Source organism: Phoca vitulina, unplaced genomic scaffold (assembly GCF_004348235.1).
Source record: "Phoca vitulina isolate PV1807 unplaced genomic scaffold, GSC_HSeal_1.0 scaffold57, whole genome shotgun sequence".
Classification (NCBI taxonomy): domain Eukaryota; kingdom Metazoa; phylum Chordata; class Mammalia; order Carnivora; family Phocidae; genus Phoca; species Phoca vitulina.
The window spans coordinates 572,398-597,615 of NW_022589760.1; the positions used below are offsets into that span (position 1 = coordinate 572,398).

General features: G+C 47.3%; 1 protein-coding gene across 17 annotated transcripts in view; it reads right to left on the reverse strand.

Annotated features, from left to right (window-relative positions):
• The window catches only part of LOC116623100 (armadillo repeat-containing X-linked protein 1), a 39,729-nt gene extending 15,078 nt beyond the window's left edge, over window positions 1-24,651 (reverse strand). For 2 of the 17 annotated variants that reach the window (XM_032389983.1, XM_032389988.1), the window contains exons 1-8: window positions 24,494-24,651; window positions 23,946-24,017; window positions 23,412-23,491; window positions 23,127-23,194; window positions 22,810-22,893; window positions 22,442-22,532; window positions 13,125-22,089; window positions 11,060-11,239 (exon numbers count right to left, since the gene is read on the reverse strand). In XM_032389983.1, the coding sequence (XP_032245874.1) occupies window positions 13,633-21,945 (8,313 nt within the window). In that variant the 5' untranslated portion in view covers window positions 21,946-22,089; window positions 22,442-22,532; window positions 22,810-22,893; ... (2 more) ...; window positions 23,946-24,017; window positions 24,494-24,651 and the 3' untranslated portion in view covers window positions 11,060-11,239; window positions 13,125-13,632. Of the gene's footprint in view, window positions 1-9,671; window positions 10,750-11,059; window positions 11,240-13,124; window positions 22,090-22,441; window positions 22,533-22,809; window positions 22,894-23,114; window positions 23,195-23,411; window positions 23,492-23,945; window positions 24,018-24,493 lie in introns of those variants that run through there. The other 15 variants (XM_032389986.1, XM_032389994.1, XM_032389992.1 and 12 more) reach the window with 15 other exon arrangements.
• Window positions 24,652-25,218: the final 567 nt, after the last annotated feature.

The window sequence follows — 25,218 nt, forward strand, 5'->3', positions numbered from 1 at the left end:
GAGCAGGAGTTTTACTCAGGTAAAAGCAGGTGCCTGCTTTCAGCTCTGGTGCAGTGGTTCAAGGGTTCTTCCCAAGAAGAAAGGCAGGACACGAGGATGAGGAATGCCACAGCTCTGACTGAAGGGACTGAAATAATTTGGAAAAGGTAGTAGAAAATTCCATGCATTTTGGCAGGCATTGTCAAAAAAACAAAGGAGATCCTGGTGGAGAGGCTAGTACCACCAATATAAGAAAAATGTCAGAACATTCACAAGTTTCCTAGAAAGAACCAGGGAAAGAGACAACCAATAAAAGCCCTCTTGAGATCACATAAAATTGTGCAGATCAGGAAGACTGTGTGCATATGCTAGGCTGCATACTCTTAGGAAAATTAGAGAAAGACATGGAACAAGCTTGAAAGGATTCCCCAAGCCACACAGAGACCCATAAACACAGGGCAAAAGCCTCACTGGCCAAAGAGCTTAAACACAACCTCTGACCAATCATTGACTAAATCATAAGCTACTCTGACCCAGGGACAAATCCTAGAAAGCCAAGATTAAAAATAAAGTCACAGTCATCCTTGGCAGTCTGAAAGAATGTGCGAATGTCCAAGGCTATATCCTTTCAGGAAAGATCAGAGAAGAAACCTCCAACCTACTAGTCCCTGGCTGAATGGGAGAGAGGCAAAATATGTAAACTCACTGAAATGTGAAAGCAGCTACACACTTATCTAATGATAAAGGGTAAATATCTAACTGACTGAGGGAACTTAAGCACAACCTTTGACCAATAAATGACATGCTAACCCAAAGGCAAAACCTAAGTAGCCAGGCTAAAAGATGAAAACAAGGGGAAAAGATCTGAGCTGGGACATCAGAGATGCACACTATGAGTGTGGGGGGGGAATAAACTTCCCAGAATTAGTCCCACCAAGTCAACAAACAAATAAACAAATGACCACTGAGAGGAGCATCAGTATCCCGGGTTGCTATATTACCTAAATATCCAGCTCTCAACAAAGGATTAAAATACATACAACAACTTATAGGAAACATGAAAGACAGTATAAATGTATTCTGTTGTAACTTTATTTTTTTCTATTTGATTTAAAAGACAACTTCATAAAACAACATCTATGTTGATGTACATACAGTGTATAAAGATGTAATTTGTATGATAATAACAATGCAAAGGAGTGGGTAGGGAATGGAGCTATTAGGAGCAAAGATTTGAAATTAAATTGGTATTGATCTAAACTCGATTTTTATAAGTTAAGTTGTTCACTGTAATTCCCAGGACAACTACCAAGAGAATATATTCTAAAATATAGTAAAAGAAATGACAAGGGAATGAAAATGGTACACTAGAAAATGTCTACTTGACATAAAAGAAGGCAACAGTGAAGGAATAGGGGAACAAAAAGGACATAAGTCATATAGAAAACAAATAGCAAAGCGAAATAAGTCAATCAGAGAAAGAAAATTATCATATGATCTCACTCATATGTGAAATTTAAGAAACAAAACAGAGGATCATAGGGGAAGGGAGGGAAAAATAAAAGAAGATGAAATCAGAGAGGGAGACAAACCATAAGAGACTCTTAATCACAGGAAACCGAGGGTTGCTGGAGGGGAGGGGGGTGGGAGGATGAGGTGACTAGGTGATGGACATTAAGGAGGGCAAGTGATGTAATGAGCACTGGGTGTTATATAAGACTGAAGAATCACTGAACTCTACCCCTGAAATTAATAATGCACGATATGTTAATTCATTGAATTTAAATTAATTGATTAAAAATAAAATGTTAATGTGAAAGAAAACAAATAGCAAAATGGCAGATTTAAATTCTGCCCTATCAGTGATTGCATTAAATATAAATGTATTAAACACTCCTATTTATTTAGATTTTATTTTATTTTATTTTATTTATTTATTTGACAGAGAAAGACACAGTGAGAGAGGGAACACAAGCAGGGGGAGTGGGAGAGGGAGAAGCAGGCTTCCTGCCGAGCAGGGAGCCCAATGCGGGGCTCGATCCCAGGACCCTGGGATCATGACCTGAGCCGAAGGCAGACACTTAACGACTGAGCCACCCAGGCGCCCTTAGATTTTATTTTCAAGTAATCTCTACACCCAATGTGGGGCTTGAACTTACAACCCCAAGATCAAGAGTCACATGTTCCACTGACTGAGCCAGCCAAGCACCCCTTAAACACTCCATTTTAAAAGCAGAGATTGCAAAAAAATAAAAAATAAAAGCAGAGATTGCAGAATGGATTTTTAAAATATGATCTATGCTACCTACCAAAGACATTCAGAATCAAAGACACAAATAGGTTGACAATCAAAAGATAAAAAAAAGTTTTACCATGCAACAATAACCAAAAGAGACCTGGAATGGTTATATTTATACGAGAAATATTAGACCTTAAGACACACATTGTTATTAGAGACTAAGAAGGGCCATTTATAATGTTGAAAATGTCAATCTATAAAGAAGATATAACAATTATAAATGTATATGGACCTAAAGACAAAGCCCCAAAATACATGAAGCAAAAACAGAATTGAAGGGAAATAAAAATATATACAAGGAATAACAATAATATATAATATATGCTAATTTCTAAGTACTACTGAGTGCTGAATCATTTATCACAGCAATCCTATAAAATAGATATTGCTGGGGCGCCTGGGTGGCTCAGTCAGTTGGGCATCTGCCTTTGGCTCGGTCATGATCCCAGGGTCCTGGAATTGAGTCCGCATTGGGTTCCCTGCTTAGCGGGAAGTCTGCTTCTCCCTCTGCCCCTCTCCGCTCGTTCTCTCTCTCTCTCTCTCTCTCTGGCAAAAATAAATAAATAAAAAATCTTTTAATAAATAAATAAAATAGATATTGTTATTTTCATTCTAAATATAGGGAAAGTGAGGCAGAGAGAGATTAAGAGATTTGCCTAAGATCGCACAGCTATTAAGTGACAAAACCAGGATTTGAAGCAAAGCTGTCCGGTGGCTTCTGTGCTCTTAATTACCCCTTCTTATGGTTCAGCTTTGAGTAATATTTACATAGACATAATATAAACACTTAATATTGATTCAATAAAATACAGAGAAATAACAATATATTAAGAGAATGCAGGAGAAGTGTGGTTATATATGGAGTGGGAGGTATAAGATAACTGAATCCTTCCATTGTAGGAAGTCATAACTGATGTATAAAAATTAAAAATTAAGAAATAAAAGTATAAATAGGTTATTTAGAAATATGGAGGTGATTCCAGAAGAAACAGTTAAAAGATTTCAAAGTGATTGTCTCTGAGTAACAGAAATCTGGCCTGGGAAAGGATGAAGCAAACTTCTAGTGGATTTTTCTTGTTGCTGCTCTAGGCTTTACAGTACTCTATAACTACGAAAATTACATTTTAAAAAACCAGGTTTTGGAACTAAACATAGAATAGGACTCCAATTCTATGTAAATAATGTACAGAAAACTTGAGGACTATTATGGACGACGGAATGTGTGTGTCTCCCCAAAATTCATATGTTGAAGTGTTTACCCCCAGTATAGGCTGTGAATGGAGATGGGGCCTCTAAGGAAGTAACTAAGGCTAAATGAGGTCATAAGAGGGGTCCCTGTGGGACGCCTGGGTGGCTCAGTCGGTTAGGCATCTGCCTTCCGCTCGGGTCATGATCCCAGGGTCCTGGGACCGAGCCCCATGTCGGGCTCCTTGCTCAGCGGGGAGCCTCTTCTCCCTCCCCCTCTGCTGCTCCCCCTGCTTGTGCTCTCTCTCTCTCTCTGTCAGATAAATAAGTATATTCTTAAAAAAAAAAAAAAAGAGTGGGCCCCTGATCTGATAGGATTAGTGTCCCTATAAGAAGAAATACCAGAGTGTTCACTCTCTCTCTAGGTGCACACACCGAGGAAAGGCCATGTGAGGTCATAGCAAGAAGGTGGTTATCTACAAGCCAGGAAGAGAGCTGTCAGAGAAACCAAATTTACCAGCACCTAATCTTGGAATTCTCAGCCTCCAGGACCGTTAGAAAGTAATTTTCTGTTGTTTAAACCACCCAGTCTGTGGTATTTTGTTCTAGCAGCCCAAGTGGACTAATACAAGGACATTATGCTAAATGAAATAAGCCAGTCACAAAAGGACAAACATTGTATGATTCCACTACATGAGGAAATCAAATGCATAAAGTAGTCAAATTCATAGAGACAGAAAGTAGAATGGTGGTTGCCAGGGGCTGAGGGAGGGGATCATGGAGAGTTAGTGTTTAATGGGGACAGAATTTCAGTTTGGAAAGATGGAAAGAGTTCTGGAAATGGATGGTGGTGATGGTTACACAATAATGTGAATGTGCTTAATGTCAATGGACCGTACACTTAAAAATGGTGAAGGTAGCAAATGTTTTGTGTACTTTGCCACAATTTTTTAAAAGGGAAGAAAAAAGAATGTATAGAGATACGTGTTGTGATATTGATGGGAGGCCATATCTTCCATTTCAGTTCTGCACTCCTTTCTGCCAAAGTCCCACATGTATTGAGCCTTCTCAGCATTCTGTCCTCAGTTTTTCAATCTGTATCCCTTGCTGGGGCTACCTGACTCACTCTCTGGCTTCAGTTATCATCTAAAATACATATTTTTAGGGCGCCTGGGTGGCTCAGTTGGTTAAGCGACTGCCTTCGGCTCAGGTCATGATCCTGGAGTCCCTGGATCGAGTCCCGCATCGGGCTCCCTGCTCGGCAGGGAGTCTGCTTCTCCCTCTGACCCTCCCCCCTCTCATGTACTCGCTCTCTCTCATTCTCTCTCTCTCAAATAAATAAATAAAATATTAAAAAAAATACATATTTTTAGTCAGACCTTTATTCTGAGCTCTAAAATACTTTTTAAATAAACACTGAACATCTCCTCTTGAAAGTCCCATAAGGGGGCGCCTGAGGGGCTCAGTCGGTTAAGCGTCTGCCTTCGGCTCAGGTCATGATCCCAGAATCCTGGGATGGAGCCACGCATGGGGCTTCCTGCTCAGCGGGGAGTCTGCTTCTCCCTCTCCCTCTGCCTGCCGCTCTGCCTACTTGTGCTCTCTATCTCTCTGTCAAATAAATAAACAAAATCTTCAAAAAAAAAAAAAAAAGATTCTCTCAAAAAAAGAAAAGTTCCATAGGCACCTCAAATTCAGATAGTTTAAACCAGATTCATTCCCTTTCCCTCTCAAATCTACTCCTTTTGAGGAGTTTGAAAAATAAACTGTGCTCTCGCTCTCTCTCTCTTTCTCTCTCTCTGTCAGATAAATAAGTAAAATCTTAAAAAAAAAAGGAGAGTGGGTCCCTGATCTGATAGGATTAGTGTCCTTATAAGAAGAAATACCAGAGTGTTCTTTGTACTCTGGTATTTGAAAACTAAAAGGGGAAGGGAAATGTTAATACTCTTGCTGCCTCATCCTCTACTCCAGATTCACTCTCTCCCCTATACTACACTGCCTTAAGGGTCAATCGGTTTATGTGTTTTCCAGAAATGGGCTTTTTTCCCAAGAAGAACAGCATTTTCATTTTCAAAAAGTGATGTTAAACTCTTCCTCATATGTGCATGACCCGGCAAGGCCACTATACCCAAAACCTTAAACCAACCCCTGAGCCCTGAGTCTGCTACAACATTAGAGTAAGAATCGGGACCTGAATGTCATCCACTGCTATCCTAGCCTCAGGCCTACCCTTAGATCTGGGCATGAGGGGCCCTCTCTAAATCCCATGTTTTGAAGGGTCCTGTATATCACACACACGCGCACACACACACACACACACACACACACACACACGGGTGCCTGTGTCACACAGGATCTGGTGCTTATTGTTGGCACGGTGCAACTTATAACCCTAAACATCTGCACTTTGACTAGTACTGTTCAGGCTCCAGGAACGTGCTTCTCCACATCTGTCTCCCTCTATCTTCTAAATAAAAGGCAACTGTGTCCAAATGCCATGACCATTTGTGGATTGTGCCACTGCTGACCCAAAAGACAGACATGATTTCAGAAGGCAGGGAAGATTCAAGCAGTGGAAGCACTTATGGAAGAGAAAAAAACAAGCTAACTTGTCAAAGCCTTCTCAGATACATGAATGCAATAGGTTTCTGTTGAACAAACTATCATTCCCCAATAGTGCCCATTTTCTTGCCTGTCTCTTTTCCAGTCTGTGGCTCCAGAGGTAATAAAAAATTAGTGCAGTATTTGCAAAAATTGCACAGAGAGGCTAACGAACATTTCACAATATTAAACAACTCATATTACTCTTGATTTTAGGGTGGATAGATTAGATAGATAGATAGATAGATAGATAGATAGATAGATAGATAGATAGATAGATAGATATAACATGCATAAAGCATTGCTACAGATTGGCTGTTCCAGGAAGCAGATTCTGAGACAAAGATTAGAGTATAGAAGGTTTATTGGGAAGTGCTCCTGGGATTAACACTTACGGAAGGAAAGGGAAGAAAGTAGCAGGAATGAAAAAAGGGAGAAATCAAATTTTAGCCCACTATCAATGGAATGCCTCAGCATACATTAGAGTGAATTATGAAGACAGAATGAAACTCCAAAACTATCTCAGTTAGGGGCAAGAGGGCCAGGCCTTTATACACAGCATCAATGAGTCATTGGATGTGGGCCACCCTGAGAATGGGATGTGATCTGAAACAAGATAACTCTCAGCTAATGCAATCCCGGAAGAGGGCTGGTAGCCAAGGACTCTCTGATGGCAGCATTCCTAACAACCGAAGTAATAAGGCCTCGATTGCTAAAGGGAGCTCTGGGCAAGGTATTGCAGTGTCCACCACAGTCCACCTTTGTGCCTCCCAGATCCGCTTCGCTAAGTTCTGGGATCAGCTCTTCTAGGAGTCTGATGGGCCTCTCTTCCTAGGAGAAACTTAGGACAAACTACCACCCTCAATACTGCAGCTGGTCTCAAAGCAGCAAATAATCACTTCCCCTCCCACTAAGAATTATAGATCCCCATCAGTCTTAAGGTTTTGGTGGTTTGCCTGGTGGTATGACCCAGACCCTCATTCCTGGTCACCATGGCTTTCTCAGGCCGGAGTTGCTATACTTGCTGATACCCACACACCAAGCCCACCAATCTAAGAACAATGCTTGGGCTTTTCCTTCCTAGTCAGCTTGTCAAGAGATCTCCCAGGGCGCCTGGGTGGCTCAGTCGGTTAAGCGTCTGCCTTCGGCTCAGGTCATGATCCTGGAGCCCCACATCAGGCTTCCTGCTCAGCGGGGAGTCTGCTTCTCCCTCTGCCCCTCACCCCACTTGTGTGCTCGCTCTCTCGCTCTCTTGCTCTCTCGCTCTCTCAAATGAATAAATAAAATCTTAAAAAAAAGAGATCTCCCAGGGGGCCACAGGTGTATGGTGAATGAATGATGCTAGTGCATCCGCGGAGAATCTGTTATCATGAAGGATCCACTCTTGCTGATTGTGTAGGTGCTTGTGTTCTCCAGTCCTGCTTGTGCTTGATCCTGTGTGTAAAACTTCCTTCTGGTTGCTGGGCCTGCCCGCCCTTATACCCTGGAGGATGTGACAGCATTCAGTTCATGATGGGCAGTTCTAGCTGCATGGTCACTTGATGTCCTATGGCCAGGCATTCCGTCTCTATCAGGATACAGTAGCATGTGAGGAGCTGTTTTTAAAAGATATATAATTCTCCACCGTATATGGCACGGTTTGCTCCAGAACCTAAATTCTGGACTAAGTTCTGACTTTCCCACTGGGGCTTATCAAAAACTCCATGTGGCATCTTTTGCCAACACAGATATCTCTGATGCCATAGGGTCTGTCTATTGTATGGCGCAAGTGGCAGGACTACTTGAAACCACAGCCTGGACCTGCTATGGGACCTTCTCTTGCTCTAGGTTCCACTCAAAGCTGGCAGTTTTGGGTTTTTTTTAAGATTTTATTTATTTATTTGACAGAGAGAGACACAGCGAGAGAGGGAACACAAGCAGGGGGAGTGGGAGAGGGAGAAGCAGACCCCCCGCTGAGCAGGGAGCCCGATGTGGGGCTCGATCCCAGGACCCTGGGATCATGACCTGAGCCGAAGGCAGACGCTTAACGACTGAGCCACCCAGGCGCCTCCACAAAGCTGGCAGTTTTTTGTGTCACCCAGTATATGGGTAGAAACAGTAACTCCAGGTGTGAAATGTGCTGTTTCCAGAGCCCGAAGAAGCCTACCAGGCATTGAGTCTCCTACTTTGTGGGGAAGGTGAAAAATGCAATAATTTGTCCTTTAATTTGGTGGGAATCTCCTGGCATACCCCCCCCCCCCCGATCATTCAAACTCTAAAACCTGCACTAGGGTTTATCTCCCATCATGGGGAGTACATGTATCTCACCAAGGCCTCCAACCCGCTAACCACTTCTTACTCATTTTGGTCCAATTAACATGATGTCATCAACATAGTGGACTAGTATTATATTCAGATGGTCCAGCTATCTCCAGACTATAATATGACAGAGGACAGGAGAGTTGTAGACCTTTGAGGAAAAACTATAAATGTATACTGTTGTCCTATATGAACATGAACTTTTTCTGATATTTTATTCTGATAGGGATATAAAACTACATTTTCCAAAGCAATAGCTAATTATTAGGTATCTAAGGTCATGTTATTCTGCTTTAGCAAAGATATTACATCTAACACGGTGGCTGCACTTGTATTACTACTTGGTTGAGTTTGCAATGGTCTGTCATCTACCAGGCTCTGCCCACATTGTGCAGGGGCCCAAACTGGTGTATTAAATGTAGATATGATAGGGGCCACATCCCAGCAATCTTTAGGTCTTCAAAGGTGGCACTAACTTCTGCTGTCCTCCCCAAGATGCTATATGTTTTCATTCATTATCTTGGCCAAGGAAGGTGAGGGCAGTCTCAGAAACTTCTGCTTTTCATCTACAAATAGCTCTGACTCCACAAGTCAAGAAACCAATATGGGGTTTGTACCAAGTACCAAAACGTCTATTCCAATTATACATTCAGAGACCAAGAATATAGCCATCAGGTAGGCTTGTGGACCCAGTGGAGCCACTCTGAACCCAACACAGGCCAGGAGTCCATTTAATACCAGGCTCCCATCTGCCCTTATTCTAAGAAGGGGGACATGATGACATTTTAGGTCTCTGGGTATATCAACTCATAACCAGTGTCCATTGGGCCTCAAAATGTTTGGGTATTCCTCTTTCCCCTGCATACAGTTACATGCATAAATAGAAGGACTAGAAAAATCGTTACTACACATATGTTATAGGGTTCTTCTTCCTGGGCACCCCAGCCTCTCCTTCAGCCTCTCCTTCAAACAGTGCTCCCTGGTTCAAAAACTGACTTAGGATCAGAAGCTGAGCAAGGAATTGTGACTTTTTATGGAGGCACTGTCCTTCAGACTCCTGACCATCTTTGATTTCTTTTGGTTGTTCACATTGAGTACAGATTGTTGGCTGCTGATTTTCCCCAGGGCACTGTGATATATTTCTTTGATTTCTTTTGGTTGTTCACGTTGAGTACAGATTGTTGGCTGCTTATTTTCCCCAGGGCACTGTGTTATATTGACCATATATTATATATTGTTATATATAATCTACTAACTACCTCTTAACCATCTATTCACTAGGAGCATTGTGTTCTATTAACCATCCCCACAGCTCTCTGCAGATCAGGCCCCCCGCCTCTCACTCTGACCCTGCAGTGCATTATGATATTCGCATCCACCCGACTTCTGACGGTTATGTGCAGTCATCCTGCCTCTATTGTTTCAGGACATCACCGTTCCTATCAGTGATCCTCATCCTCTAACATCCTCTCCTACTCTGAGCCCTGGCCTGCAGAGGCAAGCCACCACGGAACTTCTTAGCAATGCTGCCATTCCTCTCACCAGTGCATTCCTTATAGCTTGAGCGAACAGTGTGCCTTTTGGGTCCTCCTGCAGAACCTAGTCCTCCAGAGGGTTTTCTGGACATACATAATATATTTATTCTATCATTCCCACTTCCCTGAGCCTTTAATCCTTTCTCCCCAATCTGCTATGACAACTTTGGCATTTATACTTCACTTAATTCTTCCCCCCACCCCCCACCCCCGCACTCTGAGAAGCCATTCTAGTATTGAGTTCACTTGATCTCCTGGGGTCTTTCCCGGGGGGAGGGGTTAAATACTGTATTTTGGGAGAGAACTCTCAAAACAATTAATTTTCCCTTATTTAATTTTATATTCCAGCTCCCCTGATCAAGGCCCTCAGAATTCAGTCCCGTGCTCCCCCCTCAGCACCTGCTAGTACATGCTGGCTAGGTCCTATAGCTTCTTCTTGGGGTAGTCCCTTTCCTTCCTACTTAGGCCCAGCATATCCCCAGTGAAGCTATGCTGTGACTTAACTTTATATATAGACCCAGTGGCCAAGATGGGAAGTGGGGCAGATTCTGAGGGAAATGCATATTATCTTACAGGAGAAAGGGCTCTGCAAATCAAGCAAGGTGAAGCACTAGCCCTTAATAGGAAGGAGTGGGACCTTTCTGAATGCTCAAGGTGTCCAGGAAAATCTGAAGATACAAGATTTTTAGGGATGTCAATCCAGAAGCCCCCATCCCATGTGCCAGGTTTCCACGCCTTCCTAACCAGGGCTCTGATCTTGGCATAGCAGACTTGTCTTGGTTGGGATTTTAACTTCCTTTGAAGCTTGCTTTCAGTAAGTCCTGGGCCTGGTCCTCAGATTTCTCTACCCTCTACCTGGAAAAGAGGAGGGTCTCTTTATATGCTACAAATGAAACCCTTTGGCTTTCACATACAGCACTTAGTTGTTGAATAATTTAAGTTGGCTTCTCATTATTTTTTTTTCTAGGAGTCAACCAAGCATAGAAATAGCTACCCAATTTTCTGGCCTTCCTTATATTTAATATTTCCCACCTATTTCTCAAAATTCTGCTACATAGAACCAGCTAATGCTTTCCCTTCCAGCAGTGCCATCCCAGTTTGCCATCAGTGAAAGCTCTAACACTTCTTCTGTCACCTGTCCCAGGTGCTTATCTACTCCACCTACCATCAGTGATGGGGTCCTCATTGCCAGCTGGGCAGCAGGTGATTCATCTCCAAAATTTCATCACAGTGTATGCTTTCCTGAACTACTCCTCATACCAACTGTTGTAGGTTGGCTTCCTGGAGAGCAGACTCAGAGTTCAGCATGAGGGCTTTTATTAGGGAATGCTCTTGAGATCAAAATCTGTGGAAGGGAAGAGAAGGAAGCAGGATTGGACAGAGGGAGAAGTTAAGTTGTCCCTTTTGGGGCAAGAAGGGCCATGTCAATCAGCCATCAGATGGAAGTACCCCCAGGAAGAGGGTATGACCTTGGGGGAGGTGACTTTCCAGTTAAAGCAGTTCCTGAAAAGGGATGACAGCTGAGGGCTGTCTGTTGGCAGCACTCCTAGCAAGTAAATAATAACCTCTTTATTCCTGAAGGAGGATTAGGGCAGCAGATTGCAGAATCTACCACAAGTATGACATCATTTTTTTCCACTAGAAATTTAGTGGCCATTGAATAATAGAATTGACAACAGTTTTACTTTTAAAACGGTGAATAAGATTTAAATTTTCAAACATTTACACGTACATTTACAGCTTTATTTAAATATTTATTTATTAAAATTTTAATTTATACCTTCCAATATCTAGACATCAATATGTGAGCCTCTATTTATACTTTTGCTCTGGTTCCCTGAAATGCTACTGACCGGTCTGCTTAGCCCAAGCCCATCCATTTCCTCTTGGTAAATTATGCAAAAATTCTTGTTGTGTATTATATAAAAATCAGAAAATACAGATGAGTAAAAAACAGGTAAAATTACCCATTAACCTAACACCCATAGGACTCTATTAACCTCAGAGTATACGCCAAAGCTTATACATGAGATAATTGAAATATATACTTTTTCTTTATAAAAAATATAGCATGTGCTCTTATAGCCTATTTTCCCCATTTAAGATTGTATGCTGAATTTTTTCCAAGTAAATAAGTGTAGATGCCCATCACCATTTTCAATTGCTGCAAGAGGTTTCATTGTGTAGACACACCCTAATTTTTCAGCCAAGTACCTATTTTGAGACCCTTGGGTCATTCACATGTTTCCACTCTTCAAAACAGTATGAAGATGCACAGCTTTGTACAAGCCAACTATCTGATCATTTTCTATAGATAAATTTCTACAAGTAGAATTACTGGCTCAAAGAGCACGCACATCTTTAAGGCTTCTGAAACATGTATCCAAATGGACCTTGTACCAATGTATGCTCCTACCAGCCCAGTTTGAAAGCGCCCCTTCCACCATACCCTCACCACACTCTAGGGTGGGAGAGAGGTGGGTCTTCTACAGTATTGATGCCAACACCACTCTCAATGGTTCCATAAAGCCCTGCCTCGATCAACCTTCTAAAAGAAATCTGATAGAAGCACTAAACGTTGTTCTTTCTTCTATTATACTTTCTTATTATTTCAAAATAATAACCTAATGTATTTACTTACATAGAGCCCAGAGTTGGCCCAGAAAGAGAACGTTTTCGAATTAAATGCCACCAGGACCCTAAAATAAAATTGTACCTCTCTGTATGCCCTCAAGATATGTTCTATCACTTCTTTGTTCAAACAGTCTCTCACTTCCTTCTTCCCTTTGCCATTCTCGTGGCCGGTAGTGAAGTCTCACACTTTTATCATCTCGTGCCTGGACCATGACAGTGACTTCCTAACTGGTGTTCCAATCTCCAGTGACCACTCCTGTCCCCACCCCAACTCTGACACATCCTGCACACACATCAGCTACATCCTTTTCCTTTCATTTTTATTCCTCTGGTCACAGAAGGCTTTGGGGTCTCCCAGGGGTGGATGGAGTAACATTCAGACACCTCAGTTTAGCAATCAGGGATCCTGCATGAAAGGGCTCACCCAGACTGATGGATTACATTTCCCATCATTCCCCTCCCACACTTGGAACTCCAGGCAGGCCAGCCTCCTCTCCGAAGCAGGATTCCCACCTCCATGCCTTTCTTCCCACCACTCCTCCCTCCTCCAATGCTCTCCCGCCCCATTTTTATCCTATCCTTCAAGCCCAGCTTACCTAAGTGTCCCCCTCCTCTGTACGGCTTTGCCTGAGCACTGCTGCCTGCAGAAGTTTCTGCACTGATGGGAAGGGTTTGGCCATGATCAGAGGCTTGTGGCTTTGTTAGCGTATTTTTGTTTCCATACATCTTGCCTTTCCAAATAGATCATAAACTCAAGGACAAGGATGTGTCTCTTTTTTCTGCTTAAAACACACAACTTTATTGATAACATAAAAATAAAGTCTCAAATGTATAAACATAAGTCCACACAAAGGACCAAAAATTACCTTACTTAGGAAGAATCAGGTCGTTTCTGCTCATGAAGCATACTAAAAATATCTCAATCCAGACAAGGTAATAATCGACACATGTATTTTCAGTACATTTGGTGTTCATAAAGTGATCCAGCTACAGACCATCACAAGTAACATCAGTTTCAAAGTTGTAATGCAATTTACAATATGCATTACTTCCAGACTACAAAACCAAAATATTACTCAGATTTGTTTGAGAACATACAACTAATCAGAGCTTACTTAATAATAGCTCAACTCTTTCTTTCACCTCAGGGTCACTGTACTCTGCTGCTAAGACTCGGAGTTTCTTGGCACATGCTTTAGGCCGTTGGAATATGAAATAAAGAGAATTTTTACTGAACTTGTCCTGCGTAAATACTTTTGCCCTTCTTTTAAAATGATAATTTATATTTTCAAATAGTGAAAGAGCATTAAGAATATTCTCTTTCGTCTCTTTCTTGCTAAAGATATTAATCAGCGACGTTGGTGCATTGGCAATGAGTAAGTCTTTTGTCATAGATGGATTTTTAGAGAAATTCAAAAGCATTCCCAAAATATGGTCTTTCGTTTCTCCACTTCCCACAGTTAACAAACGAAGAAATTCTGAAATATAATTTGTAACCATATGCTGATATTCACTAATAATAGTCAAGTGCTTTATCAGTCTTAGTCCAGCCAGCTGTACATTTGAATTCAAGGGATAGGTGACTGTGTCTTCACATACTTGGTTTAAGTATGTTTTCACCTTCCTGTGATTTTCAGCAGCCACTGAGATGTTATTCAGTGCATTTAAAGCCTTCTGCCTTACACTGGGATAGGGATTATTGAGCAAACTTTCAATAATTGAGATCCTACCTGCATTTCGAATGACTTCATGGGAAAAGGGATATTCGGGACTGTTATAAAGAGCATTATTGGCTATTTCATGAATAGAAGGATCTTCAGTCATCTCAATCATGCAAATGAGTTTTTCAAGCTCTCGTGGATCCATATTAGCTTCGCGTTTACAGCGACAGGTCCAGGGCTGAGTTTTCTCCTCATCCCTGATCTGCTTTCTTAGCTCATCTTCAGGTGGGAAGCAGGACTTATTTTGGTATGGAAATTTCATTTCCGTCCAGATCATGGCTCCTGCCCATGACCCCATTCCTGCCCCAGGGACCATGGATGGATATGTGCCTCTTGACTCAGCTGACTTTTTGGCTTTAGTCTTAGGTGCAGATTTGTCCTCACTTCTGTTTTCATTACCATCCCAGAACCAAGACTTTTCATCAACTCCACCAGTAGTTGGTGCCTCAAAGTTATCCTTGGCGCTGGCCTTATCTCCAGCTCCACACTCAAAATTGACATTTCTCTCCCTCTCGGATCTGAACTCATGACTCTTCTCACTGTCAGCCCAAAACAAGGACCTTAAACTGATCTCCTCAATATCAGGGCTGGATGCTCTACTTAGCTCATCCTCATCCACATCCTCAGCCCAAGTCCATGACCCCATGCAAGCCTCTTCCTCAGCCCCAAGCCTAGACCCTGTAGTGGCTGCATCTCCATCCCAGAGCCAAGACTCCTTCCTGACCTCTGCCGCAGCCCCAGCCTCAGCCCCCATACAGGAATCCATACAGGCTGCCTCTTCAGATCTGATCCAGGACCCAATATTGGCCTTATCCTCAGCCCCAAATCTGGAACTAATGATGGCTTCTTCTTTAGCCCTTGATCTGGATTCAATACTGGCCTCGTTTTTACCTCCAGGTTTGGATACAATACCAGCCTCTTCCCCTCTCCTGAAGCAGGACCCAGTACTAGTCTCACCCCCAGTCCCAAACCAGGATCTTTCACTGGCCTCCATCTCAGCACTGATCTGGGGTCTTCCACTGGCCTGGTCACCAGCCGTAGCCCAGGGCCCTCCACTTGCCTGGTCCTTGGGCCCCAGCCTAGACCCTCTACTGGCTTCATTACCAGGCCTAGACCCAGCCCAAGATTTTCCACTAGCCTGATCCCCAGTGCCAGGCTGGGAGCCTTCTCTACCTGCTGGGTCCTCAAATCCAGGTTTGGAACCACTATCAGCCTGATCCCCAGGCCCAGCCCAGGACCTTCCACTGGCCTGACTCCCAGTGCCAGTCCAGGACCCACCACTGGACTGGTTTGCAGGCCCTGGATTAGACCCTCCAACAGCCTGGTCCTCAGCACCAGAACAGAACCCTCCTCCATTGGCTTGATCCTCAAATCCAGGTTTGGGACAGCTACTAGCCTGATCTCCAGTCCCAGCCCAAGACCTTCCACTGACCTGACTTCCAGTATCAGCCCAGGACCCACCACTGGATGGGATCGTGGGCCCTAGTCTAGATCCTCCAATAGCCTGGCCACCAGCCCCACCCCAGGACCCACTTGCATTAGCCTGACTCCCACTGTAAGCACAGAACCATCCATTGGACTGATCCTCAGGCCCGGGCCTATATTCTTCACTGGCCTGGTCCCCAGTGCCAGCCCAGGAATCTCCAATGGACTGGTCCCTGGGACCCAGCCTAGACCCTCCACCAGCCTGGCCCCCATTGTCAGCCCAAGACCCTCTTCCACTTGCCTGCTCTTCAGATCTAGGCTTTGTCTCACCACCAGCCTGATCCCCAGGTACAGCCCAGGTCCCTCCATTGGCCTGGTCCACAGCCCCAACCAAGAACCCTCCACTGGCTTGGTCCCCAGAGTCAGCCCAGGACCTTCCACTGGACTGGTCCTCAGGCCCCAACCTAGGCCCTCCACCAGCCTGGCCACCAACCCTAGCCAAAGACACTTCTACATTTGCCAGATCCTCAAATCTAGGCTTGGACTCACCACCAGACTGATCACCAGTCCCAGCCCAGGACCCCCCGCTGGCCCGGTCCATAGTCCCAACCAAGAATCCTCCACTGGCCTGATTCCCAGTGCTAGCCCAGGACCCAACACTGGACTGGTCCACAAACCCTGGCCTAGGACCTTTGTTGGCCTGTTCCCCAGCCCTAGCCCAGGACTCACCACCAGACTGGTCCACAGGCCTCAGCCTGGACCCTCCACTGGCTTGGTTGGCTGTGTCAGCCCAGGACATATCTTCACTGGCCTGATCCTCAAATCTAGGCTTGGATCCACCAGACAGGTCACCAGTCCCAACCCAGTACCCTCCACTAGCCTGGTCCATATCCCCAGGCCAGTGCCCAATACTAGCCACATTCCCAGCTCTAGCTTCAGCCCAGGACCCTCCATTAGCCTGAATCCCAGCGCCATCCTGGGACTTTCCACTGTCCTGTTCCTCAGCTCCCATCCAGGACCCTTCAATGGCATCTTCCCCAGCCCAGGACACCCCACTGGCCTGACCTCCAGCCCAGGGCTCCCCAATAGCCTGGTTCCCGGTGCTAGCCCAAGACACCCCACTGGCCTGGTTCTCAGCCCCAATCCAGGATGCTCCAATGGCCATGTCCCTGGCCTCTGACAAAGAACCCCCACTGGCCTGACTCTCAACCCAGAGCCCCCCACAGGCCTGGTCCCCAGCTGTAGCCCAGGATGGAAAACCAACTTCATTCTCACCCTTAGCCCCAGCCCAGGACCTAATATCAGACTTATCACTAGCCCCACTCCAGGACTCAATACTGGCTTCATTCTCATCATCAGCCCAGGACATGCTATTCTCCCAGTATCCATCCCTGGCCTGAAACCTAAATTTGATCCATCGCTCAGAAGCAATCCAATCCTCAATACCAATCCCATTCCAGTAGTAGTCGTGGACCCTAGACCGAGTCTTTCTGCAGGCCTGAGTGCCTGTCCCACCCCCACTCTCAACAGTGGGTGTGGCCTCAGCCTTGGGCTTTGCATAGCCCTCATCTGCCTCAGACTTGGGTATAGCCTTGTCCTTTGTCCCAGGCAAGATCTTACTCTGGGAATGGGCTGCAGACTGAGGCTGGCCAGAGCCCATCATATGTGCCCCAGCCTCTACCTTAGACTCAGCATTGGTATTTCCCCTGACCTTACTTCTGGCACCAAGGAGGGCCTCGCCCTGAGAAATGGCCACGGCCTTTGGTGAAAGAGAGCCTATTGTATCTTGCCCAGCCCCTTCCTTAAATACCACATCGAGATTGTCCCTGACCTTATTTCTGGCACCAAGCAAGGTTTCACCTTGGGAATTAGACATGGCTTGGGGTTGGGCAGCGCCTGTTATATCTGTTTGAGGCTGAGCTGAACACATTATATCTGGCCCAGTGCCTGCCTTAGATACAGCACTGGGATTGCCCTGGACCTTACTCCTGGCACCAGACAGGGTTTCACCTTGGGAATAAGACACAGCCTGAGGCTGGGCAAAACTTGTTGTATCTGCTCTGGCCTCTACCTTAGACACAGCATTGGGATTGCCTCTGACCTTATTCTTGACACTAGGCAAGGCTTCACCCTGGGAATTGACCACAGCCTGGGGCTGGACAGAACCCACTGTATCTGGCCCAATCCCTGCTTTAGACACAGCACTGAGATTGCCCCGGACCTTATTCTTAGTACCAGCTGAGACTTCACCCTGGGAATTGGCCACAGCCAGGGGTTGGGCAGAGCCTGTTGTATCTGTTTGAGGCTGGGCAGAGCCCATTGTATCTGCCCCAACCTCTGCCTTTGACACAGCATTGGGATTGCCCCTGACATTCTTAGTACCAGGCAAAACTTCACCCTGGGAAGTGGCCACAGCCTGAGGCCAGGCAGAGCCTGTTATATCTGCCCTGGCCTCTGCCTCAGATACAGCATTGGAATTGCCTCTGACCTTACTCTTAGTACCAGACAAGGCTTTACCCTGGGAATTGGTCACAGCTTGGAGCTGGGCAGAGCCTGTTTTATCTGCTCGAGGCTGGGCAGAGCACACTGCATCTGCCCTGGCCTCTATCTTACACACAGCATTGGGATTGCCCCTGACCTTATTCTTGACACTAGGCAAGGCTTCACCCTGGGAATGGGTCACAGTTTGTGGCTGGGCAGAGCGCACTGTGTCTGGCCCAGTGTCTGCTTTAGACACAGCACTAAGATTACACCGGACCTTACTCCTGGCACCAGGCAAGGCTTCACCCTGGGAATTAGACTCAGCCCGAGGCTGGGCAAAGCCTGTTGTATCTGCTCTGGCCTCTACCTTAGACGCAGCATTGGGATTGCTGCTGACCTTATTTTTCACACCAGGCAAGGCTTCACACTGGGAACTGGCCATAGCCTGGAGCTGGGCAGAGCCCACTGTATCTGGCCCAGTCCCTGCTTTAGACAAAGCACTGGGGTTGCCCTTGACCTTTTTCTTGACACCAGGCAAGGCCTCACCCTGGGAATTAGCCACAGCCTGGAGCTGGGCAGAGCCCACTGTATCTGGCCCAGCTCCTGTCTTAGACACAGCATTGGAATTTCCCCTGACCTTGTTCTTAGTCCCAGGCAAGACTTCCCCTCGGGAACTGGCCACAACCTGAGGCTGGGCAGAGTTCACTGTATCTGGCCCGGCCCCTATCTTAGACACAGCATTGGACTTGCCCCCAACCTTATTCTTGATACCAGGCAAGGCTTCACCCTGGGAACTGGCCACAGCCAGGGGCTGGGCAGAGCTTGTTGTGTCTGTTTGAGGCTGGGCAGAGCCCATTGCATCTGCCCTGGCCTCTGCCTCAGACACAGCACTGGGATTGCCCCTGACCTTGTTCTTAGTACCAGACAAGACTTCACCCTGGGAATTGGCCACAGCCTGGGGCTGGGCAGAGCCCACTGTATCTAGCCCAGCCCCTGTCTTAGACATAGCACTGGACTTGCCCCTAACCTTATTCTTGATACCAGGCAAGGTTTCACCTTGGGAACTGGCCACAGCCAGGGGCTGGGCAGAGCCTGTTGTGTCTGTTTGAGGCTGGGCAGAGCCCATTGCATCTGCCCTGGCCTCTGCCTTAGACATGGCACTGGGATTGCCCCTGACCTTGTTCTTAGTACCAGACAAGACTTCACCCTGGGAATTGGGCACAACCTGAGGCTGGGCAGAACCTACTATATCTGGCCCAGTCCCTGCTTTAGACAAAGCACTGGGATTGCCCTTACCCTTATTCTTGATACTGGGCAAGGCCTCACTCCGGGAACTGGCCACAGCCAGGGGCTGGGCAGCACCTGTTGTATCTGTTTGAGGCTGGGCAGAGCCCACGGAATCTGCTCTGGCGTCTGCCTTAGGCACGGCACTGGGATTGGTCCTGACTTTATTCTTGGTACCAGACAAGGCTTCATCCTGGGCATTGGCCGCAGTCTGGAGCTGGGCAGAGCCCACTGTATCCGGCCCAGCCCCTGCCTTAGACAAAGCACTGGACTTGCCTCTGACCTTATTCTTAGTACCAGGCAAGGTTTCACCTTGGGAATTAGACACAGCCTCAGGCTGAGCAGAGCCTATTGTACCTGGCCCAGCCCCTGTCTTAGACACAGCATTGGAATTGCCCCTGACCCTGTTCTTAGTACCAGGCAAGGCTTCACCCTGGGAACTGGCCACAGCCTGGGGCTGGGCAGAGCCTGTTGTATCTGTTTCACCCTGGGCAGAACACATAGTATCTGGCCCAGTCCCTGCCTTAGACACAACATTGGGATTGCCCCTGACCTTGCTCTTATTACCAGACAAGGCTTCACCCTGGGAATTGGCCACAGCCTGGAGCTGGGCAGAGCCCAGTGTATCTGGCCCAGTCCCTACCTTAGACACAGCACTGGGATTGCCTCTGACCTTATTCTTAGTACCAGGCAAGCCCTCACCCTGGGAACTGGCCTCAGTCTGGGGCTGACCACAGGCCCTCAGTTCTGCCTTAGCCCCTGACCTAGAAATGGCATTAGGATCACCCCTGCCATCAACCCTGGAATCAGGAAAAGCATCAGCTTGGGTCTTGGCCCCAACCTGAGGCTGCGCGCAGGTTTTCATTTCTATCCCGACTCCTGCTTTATGCTTACTTTTGCCTTTTCCCCTAGTCTTACCTCTAGTACCAGGTAAGGTCTCAACCTGGCTCTTGGTGGAAGCCTGAGACTGTGCCTTTGTGTCTGTCCCAGCCCCTTCTTTAGATATGGTGTTGGCATTGCCTTTAGCCTTAATCCTGCCATCAGGCAAGGCATCAACCTGGACATTGGCCACAGGCTGAGGCTGCGTATAGAGCTCCATATCTGTCCCAGCCCCCATCTTAGACTTGGCATTGGGATTGTCTCTGGTCTTAACCCTGGCATCAGGCAAGGCCTCAGCCTGGGAATTGGCCCTCAAGTTTGCCCTGGCCCCTGTTTTAGACATCGCACTGGAGTTACCTCTTCCTTTAACCCTGACCTCAGGCATAGCCTCAGCCTGAGCACCGGCTGCAGCTTGAAGTTGAGCAGCAACCTTCATGTCAGCTCCAGCCACTGCCTTAGATGTGACATCAGCATTTCCCCTGTCATCAACCCCGGCACCAAACATTGTCTCGGCCTGTTTCTTGGCCACAGTCTGAGGTTGTGTAGAAACTCTCATGTCTGCCCCTGCCCCTGCCTTACACATGGCATTTGTAATACCCCCAGCATCAACCTTTGCCCCAAGCATAGCCTCAGCCTGGGTCTTGGCTATAATCTGAGGCTGAGCAGGAGCCCTCACGTCTGCCCTAGACTCTGCCCGAGACATGGTTTTGTGATTCCCCTTGACCTCAACCCCAGCACCAGGCATGGTGGCGACCTGGATCTTGGTCACAGCCTGAGATGGTGCACAAGACCTCATGTCCACTCCAACTTCTGCCCTGGACATGGTATCAGGATTTCCCTTAGCATCAACTGTGTTACCAGACCTGGCCTCAGACTGAGTCTTGGCCACGCTCACAATCTCTTCCAGGGCTCTTGCCTTGGTCTCAGCCACAATTCCAGTCTTACTCATGGCACTGATCTTGGCCACTTCCCTGATCACTCCTAAGGCCTCACTCTGTGTCACCATTATTCTTTTCATCTCTTTTTCAGCCAGTATACGAGCCTCCACTTTGGTCTGGGTCATTACTTCTTTCTTGGTCTCTGCCCTGGCAGCCAGTGCCCAAATTTTAACCTTGGTCTGGGTCACAGCCTCTTTCTTGACTACTCTCCCAGCCTCAGAGTCAGTTTGGGTCACAGCCTCTTTCATAGCCACTTCCCCGGCTTTGACCTGGGCCTCAGTCAGAGTCACCGCCTCTGTCGTGCCCACTGTTCTGGCCACTGTTTTGGCCTCAGATTGTATCACTGCCTCTGCCTCAGCCATTGTCATGGCCTGAGAGTTGGCTTTGGGTCGGGCTTTAGCAGTGGTGGTAATCTCTACTTCAGCCCCAGCCCTACCTCCTGCTTCAGCTTCTGCTCCAGACGTGGCCTGGGGTCTAGTCTCAGTCTCTGTCCCAGCCATGGCTTCACCCGTGGCCAAGGTCTGGTTCTGTACCCCAAGCACAGTCTCCATCTTGACTCTGGACCCATTTTTGGCAAGTGTCCTCACACTCTGCGCTCTTCCCTTGGTTAATCTGTAAAGGTAGTAGCAGGTACCAGCCCAAACCACCAGTCCTGCAGTCACCCAGCCCACTTCCTGAACGCGACCCATGTAATCACCCCTACTGAAGGCACGAACAAGGTACAGGGGGCTCAATCAGGATGGGGAAAGAGGGTAGTAGGTCTGGGTGTAGGCCTGTGAAGGCGCTGGTCTTCAGCCACTTAAAGGCCACTACAGCTGCCACTGGAGGTGGACCTAGAAGTGGAGGAAGGAAATGGACTAAAATTTCTCTTCTAATTTTGTGCCTCATACAGATAGATACACGAAGGACAGGAAAGTGTAGAAATGATGTGCGTGGTGGGAGAAGAGGATCATGAGCCAACTCTCTCTCCAACCCTTTTATTTTCTCCCCTCCCATTTTCCCCAGTGCCCAACAACTTTCCCCTAAGGTACATCCATACACATTTCCTTACACCAAATGAATAATGGAAAAGATGGTGGGGGGGGGACTGACTATGAATGGGAGAGACTGAGAAGCCCTCAGACCTTGATTTTTACTGGACCTACTCTTTTCATCACTCCCAAAGGTCCCCACCCTCATACCAACCTGTAATGATCAAGGCAGTTCCCTCCTCTTTCCTTCTCTTGATTGGTGATATACCCTAAAGTAGATCTATTAACTCATGAGATCTGTGGACCTAGAGACAGACAGACAGACACACGGAGGGACAGATGGGACTGGAGATTTTGTTCTTGATGTGACAGGCATATTATCAAACTACCTTTCTATCTCCCTCAGTTCACCCCACTCTCTGTACCAAAATAAAGGCGAGAGCGTGACAGGGATGGTGGGAAAGGTGGCTGGGAAAGGGAGAGGTTGAGGACACCCCAGACTGGACACTGACCACACAGGATGCACGTTGATCTCCACCAACCCACCCTAGAGGTCTACCCAGGCAGTTCCCATCCTCTTACCAGGCTATACTGATCAGGGGCAATTTCCTCCTTGTTTCTTTGCTTCCAGTAATCTCAAGCCCTACAGCAGACCTGCAGGCCGATCTATGGACAAGCAAACAAACAGGAGGTAATAGACACCAAGTCCTCACAGAACAGACAAGTGCCCTGATCCTGGATCCCAGTACCTGCCTCAGCAGGGGATGTAGCAACACTGTGGAAATCGGGCAGAGTGTAGGAGAGGCAGAAGTACCCTCCCCTGAGACCCTCTCAAGTCTCAGCCACCTTCTGTGCTCACCCTCTTTTTATCCCCAGGCGCTGCCCACCTTCACACCAACCTTCATGGTTCCAGGCCAGTCTCCCCCTTTCCCTGGCTTCCAGCCCTACTGTAGGCCTATGGGAAGACCTAGGAAAAAACAGAGAAAAAGGGGAGGGTAACTGTTGAGGGCTTGTGACATCCCACCATCTAAAACAGGGGTCCCAGTACCTGCCTTACTAGATCTAGAGACACATTCTCTGGCTAGCAGAACCTGGGGCTTCCCCGGCGCTGAAATGGGCAGCGTGTAAAAGGGAGGCAGGAGCAATAAAAGGGGAGAGACAGGGGCAAATTATTTTAAAACCACCTGTAGGATTCTAAGGTTTCTCCCAAAAGTCCATCATTTCCTTCACCAAGGTGCTCAGACAGGCGGGGTAATCTGGAAAACTGGAAAACGGAGAGAGAGATGGAGGCCCCCATCCCCTACTCTAGAATCAAACATAGCCTACTGCCATCTACTTCCCCTTAAACCCATCTCTAGGAGTCTCCAGCAGAAGAGACAAGGAGTGAGGGCAGGCTTTTTCTTCTGCAAAATCACTATCCCTCCTGGCAAAGGCTATCTCAAAAAACAAGTAATGTTCTTTGATACAACGATTTGTATTTTCTTAATATTATCTGAAGTGCAAATGAAAGCATCCGTGGAAAAGTTCGCTGTCTTTACTGGTCTTCAACATACAATTTAAGTTAAAAACCCTAAGCTTAGTAAGTAAACGCAGTTTAGGGAAAGTCCCCTAGGTAGCCCCACCCCACATCCCAACCGGACAGCAGCGCCTAAGTTCCTGTCCTAGAGAATTCCCACAGAACTTCAACTATTCAGAGGCCGGGCCGTGCTCACACTAACCTCCACAGATCCTGTGCAGTTTTCTTCTCTCCTTCTTCCCTTGCCTCGCCACAAAAGTGCCACACGGAACTACTGTCCATCAGACAGGAGAGAGTAAAGGCACTGAGTGCTTGGGCCAACACCCAGGACACAGATCCCAGTACTCACCTTTCGGGATTCAGGATCCCGGTTATCAAACGTCCCTCCCCGCATTCCCAGACGCCACCCCTACCAACTCCACCGTCCAGTCACCAAGGCCCACCATTTTCTCTGTAAACGCCACGGTGGCATGTCCCTTCCCCTGAAATGAGCAGGAAGCTGGGCGGACGTGTGCGGTCGGCGATTAGGGTCAGAGAGGATGGGACATCTCAATCTCTGCATTTCCCTCTAGAGCCACTCCCCTCCACCCCCAACCATCCGCTGTCAGAGCCCAAGGTTCCCCAGCACGGACGGAGGCAGGGGGAGGGGACTCGGGAGAATCACAGCGAAGGCTCCTGGAACTTAAGCCCGCTTTGTCCCCCAGCCCCGAACCGGCTAGCGGCCTCCGGGGTAGGCCGACAGCTGCCTACCTGGCCTCCGCGCGCGGGCCCGGAGCCCTCACCTGCTCCGCTTTCCTCGGGCCCGATGCCAGCCCGCCAGGCGCAGGACCGCGGGGAGCCGGTACCCAGACGGGAGTGACGACTGCACCGAAGGCTGCGTCGCTCTGCAGCTCCAGGTCACGTGAGGGCCCCGCGTCACCAACGCTCTCTCTCCCCTCCCACCCCACCCTCCGGCCTGCGGGGAGTTCTAGGGGACCCTGCCCCCCACCTCCGCCCGCCCCAACTCCCCCTCCACCGGTCTGTGACCCAAGCCCCCGAGCGCACCGCCTGGTCACTCAGCTCTGTCCTCTCCAATCTGAGGGCCGACTAGCGAGTGGCCTCACTTCTTTGCGGTTGGGGTTTGCCCTTCTCTGGTTACTGGGGAGGGTCTGCGTATCACCCTCCCGCAGGCCTTGGCTCTGGCCTTTTCTCTTCTTAGAGGAATCCTCTCTTTCTCTCTTAGGCTCTAAGACTAACACTCCCCATCAGGTGCGTTGCTGCACCAAAATGGGCTAGGGAAGGGGTGTCCGGAAAGGAAGCAGAGAGTGCGAGTAGATGCTTAACTTTCTTTTTTTAATGTTCTTCCCCCCCCCCCCCCTTAACATCGCATTCATTGTTTTTGTCATTGGGAAATGCAGGCAAGCCATTTTCACCCGATATTTAAAAATTAGGTCGTAAAAATAGCAAAAGACTCATTTGTTCACATTATTTTGTGC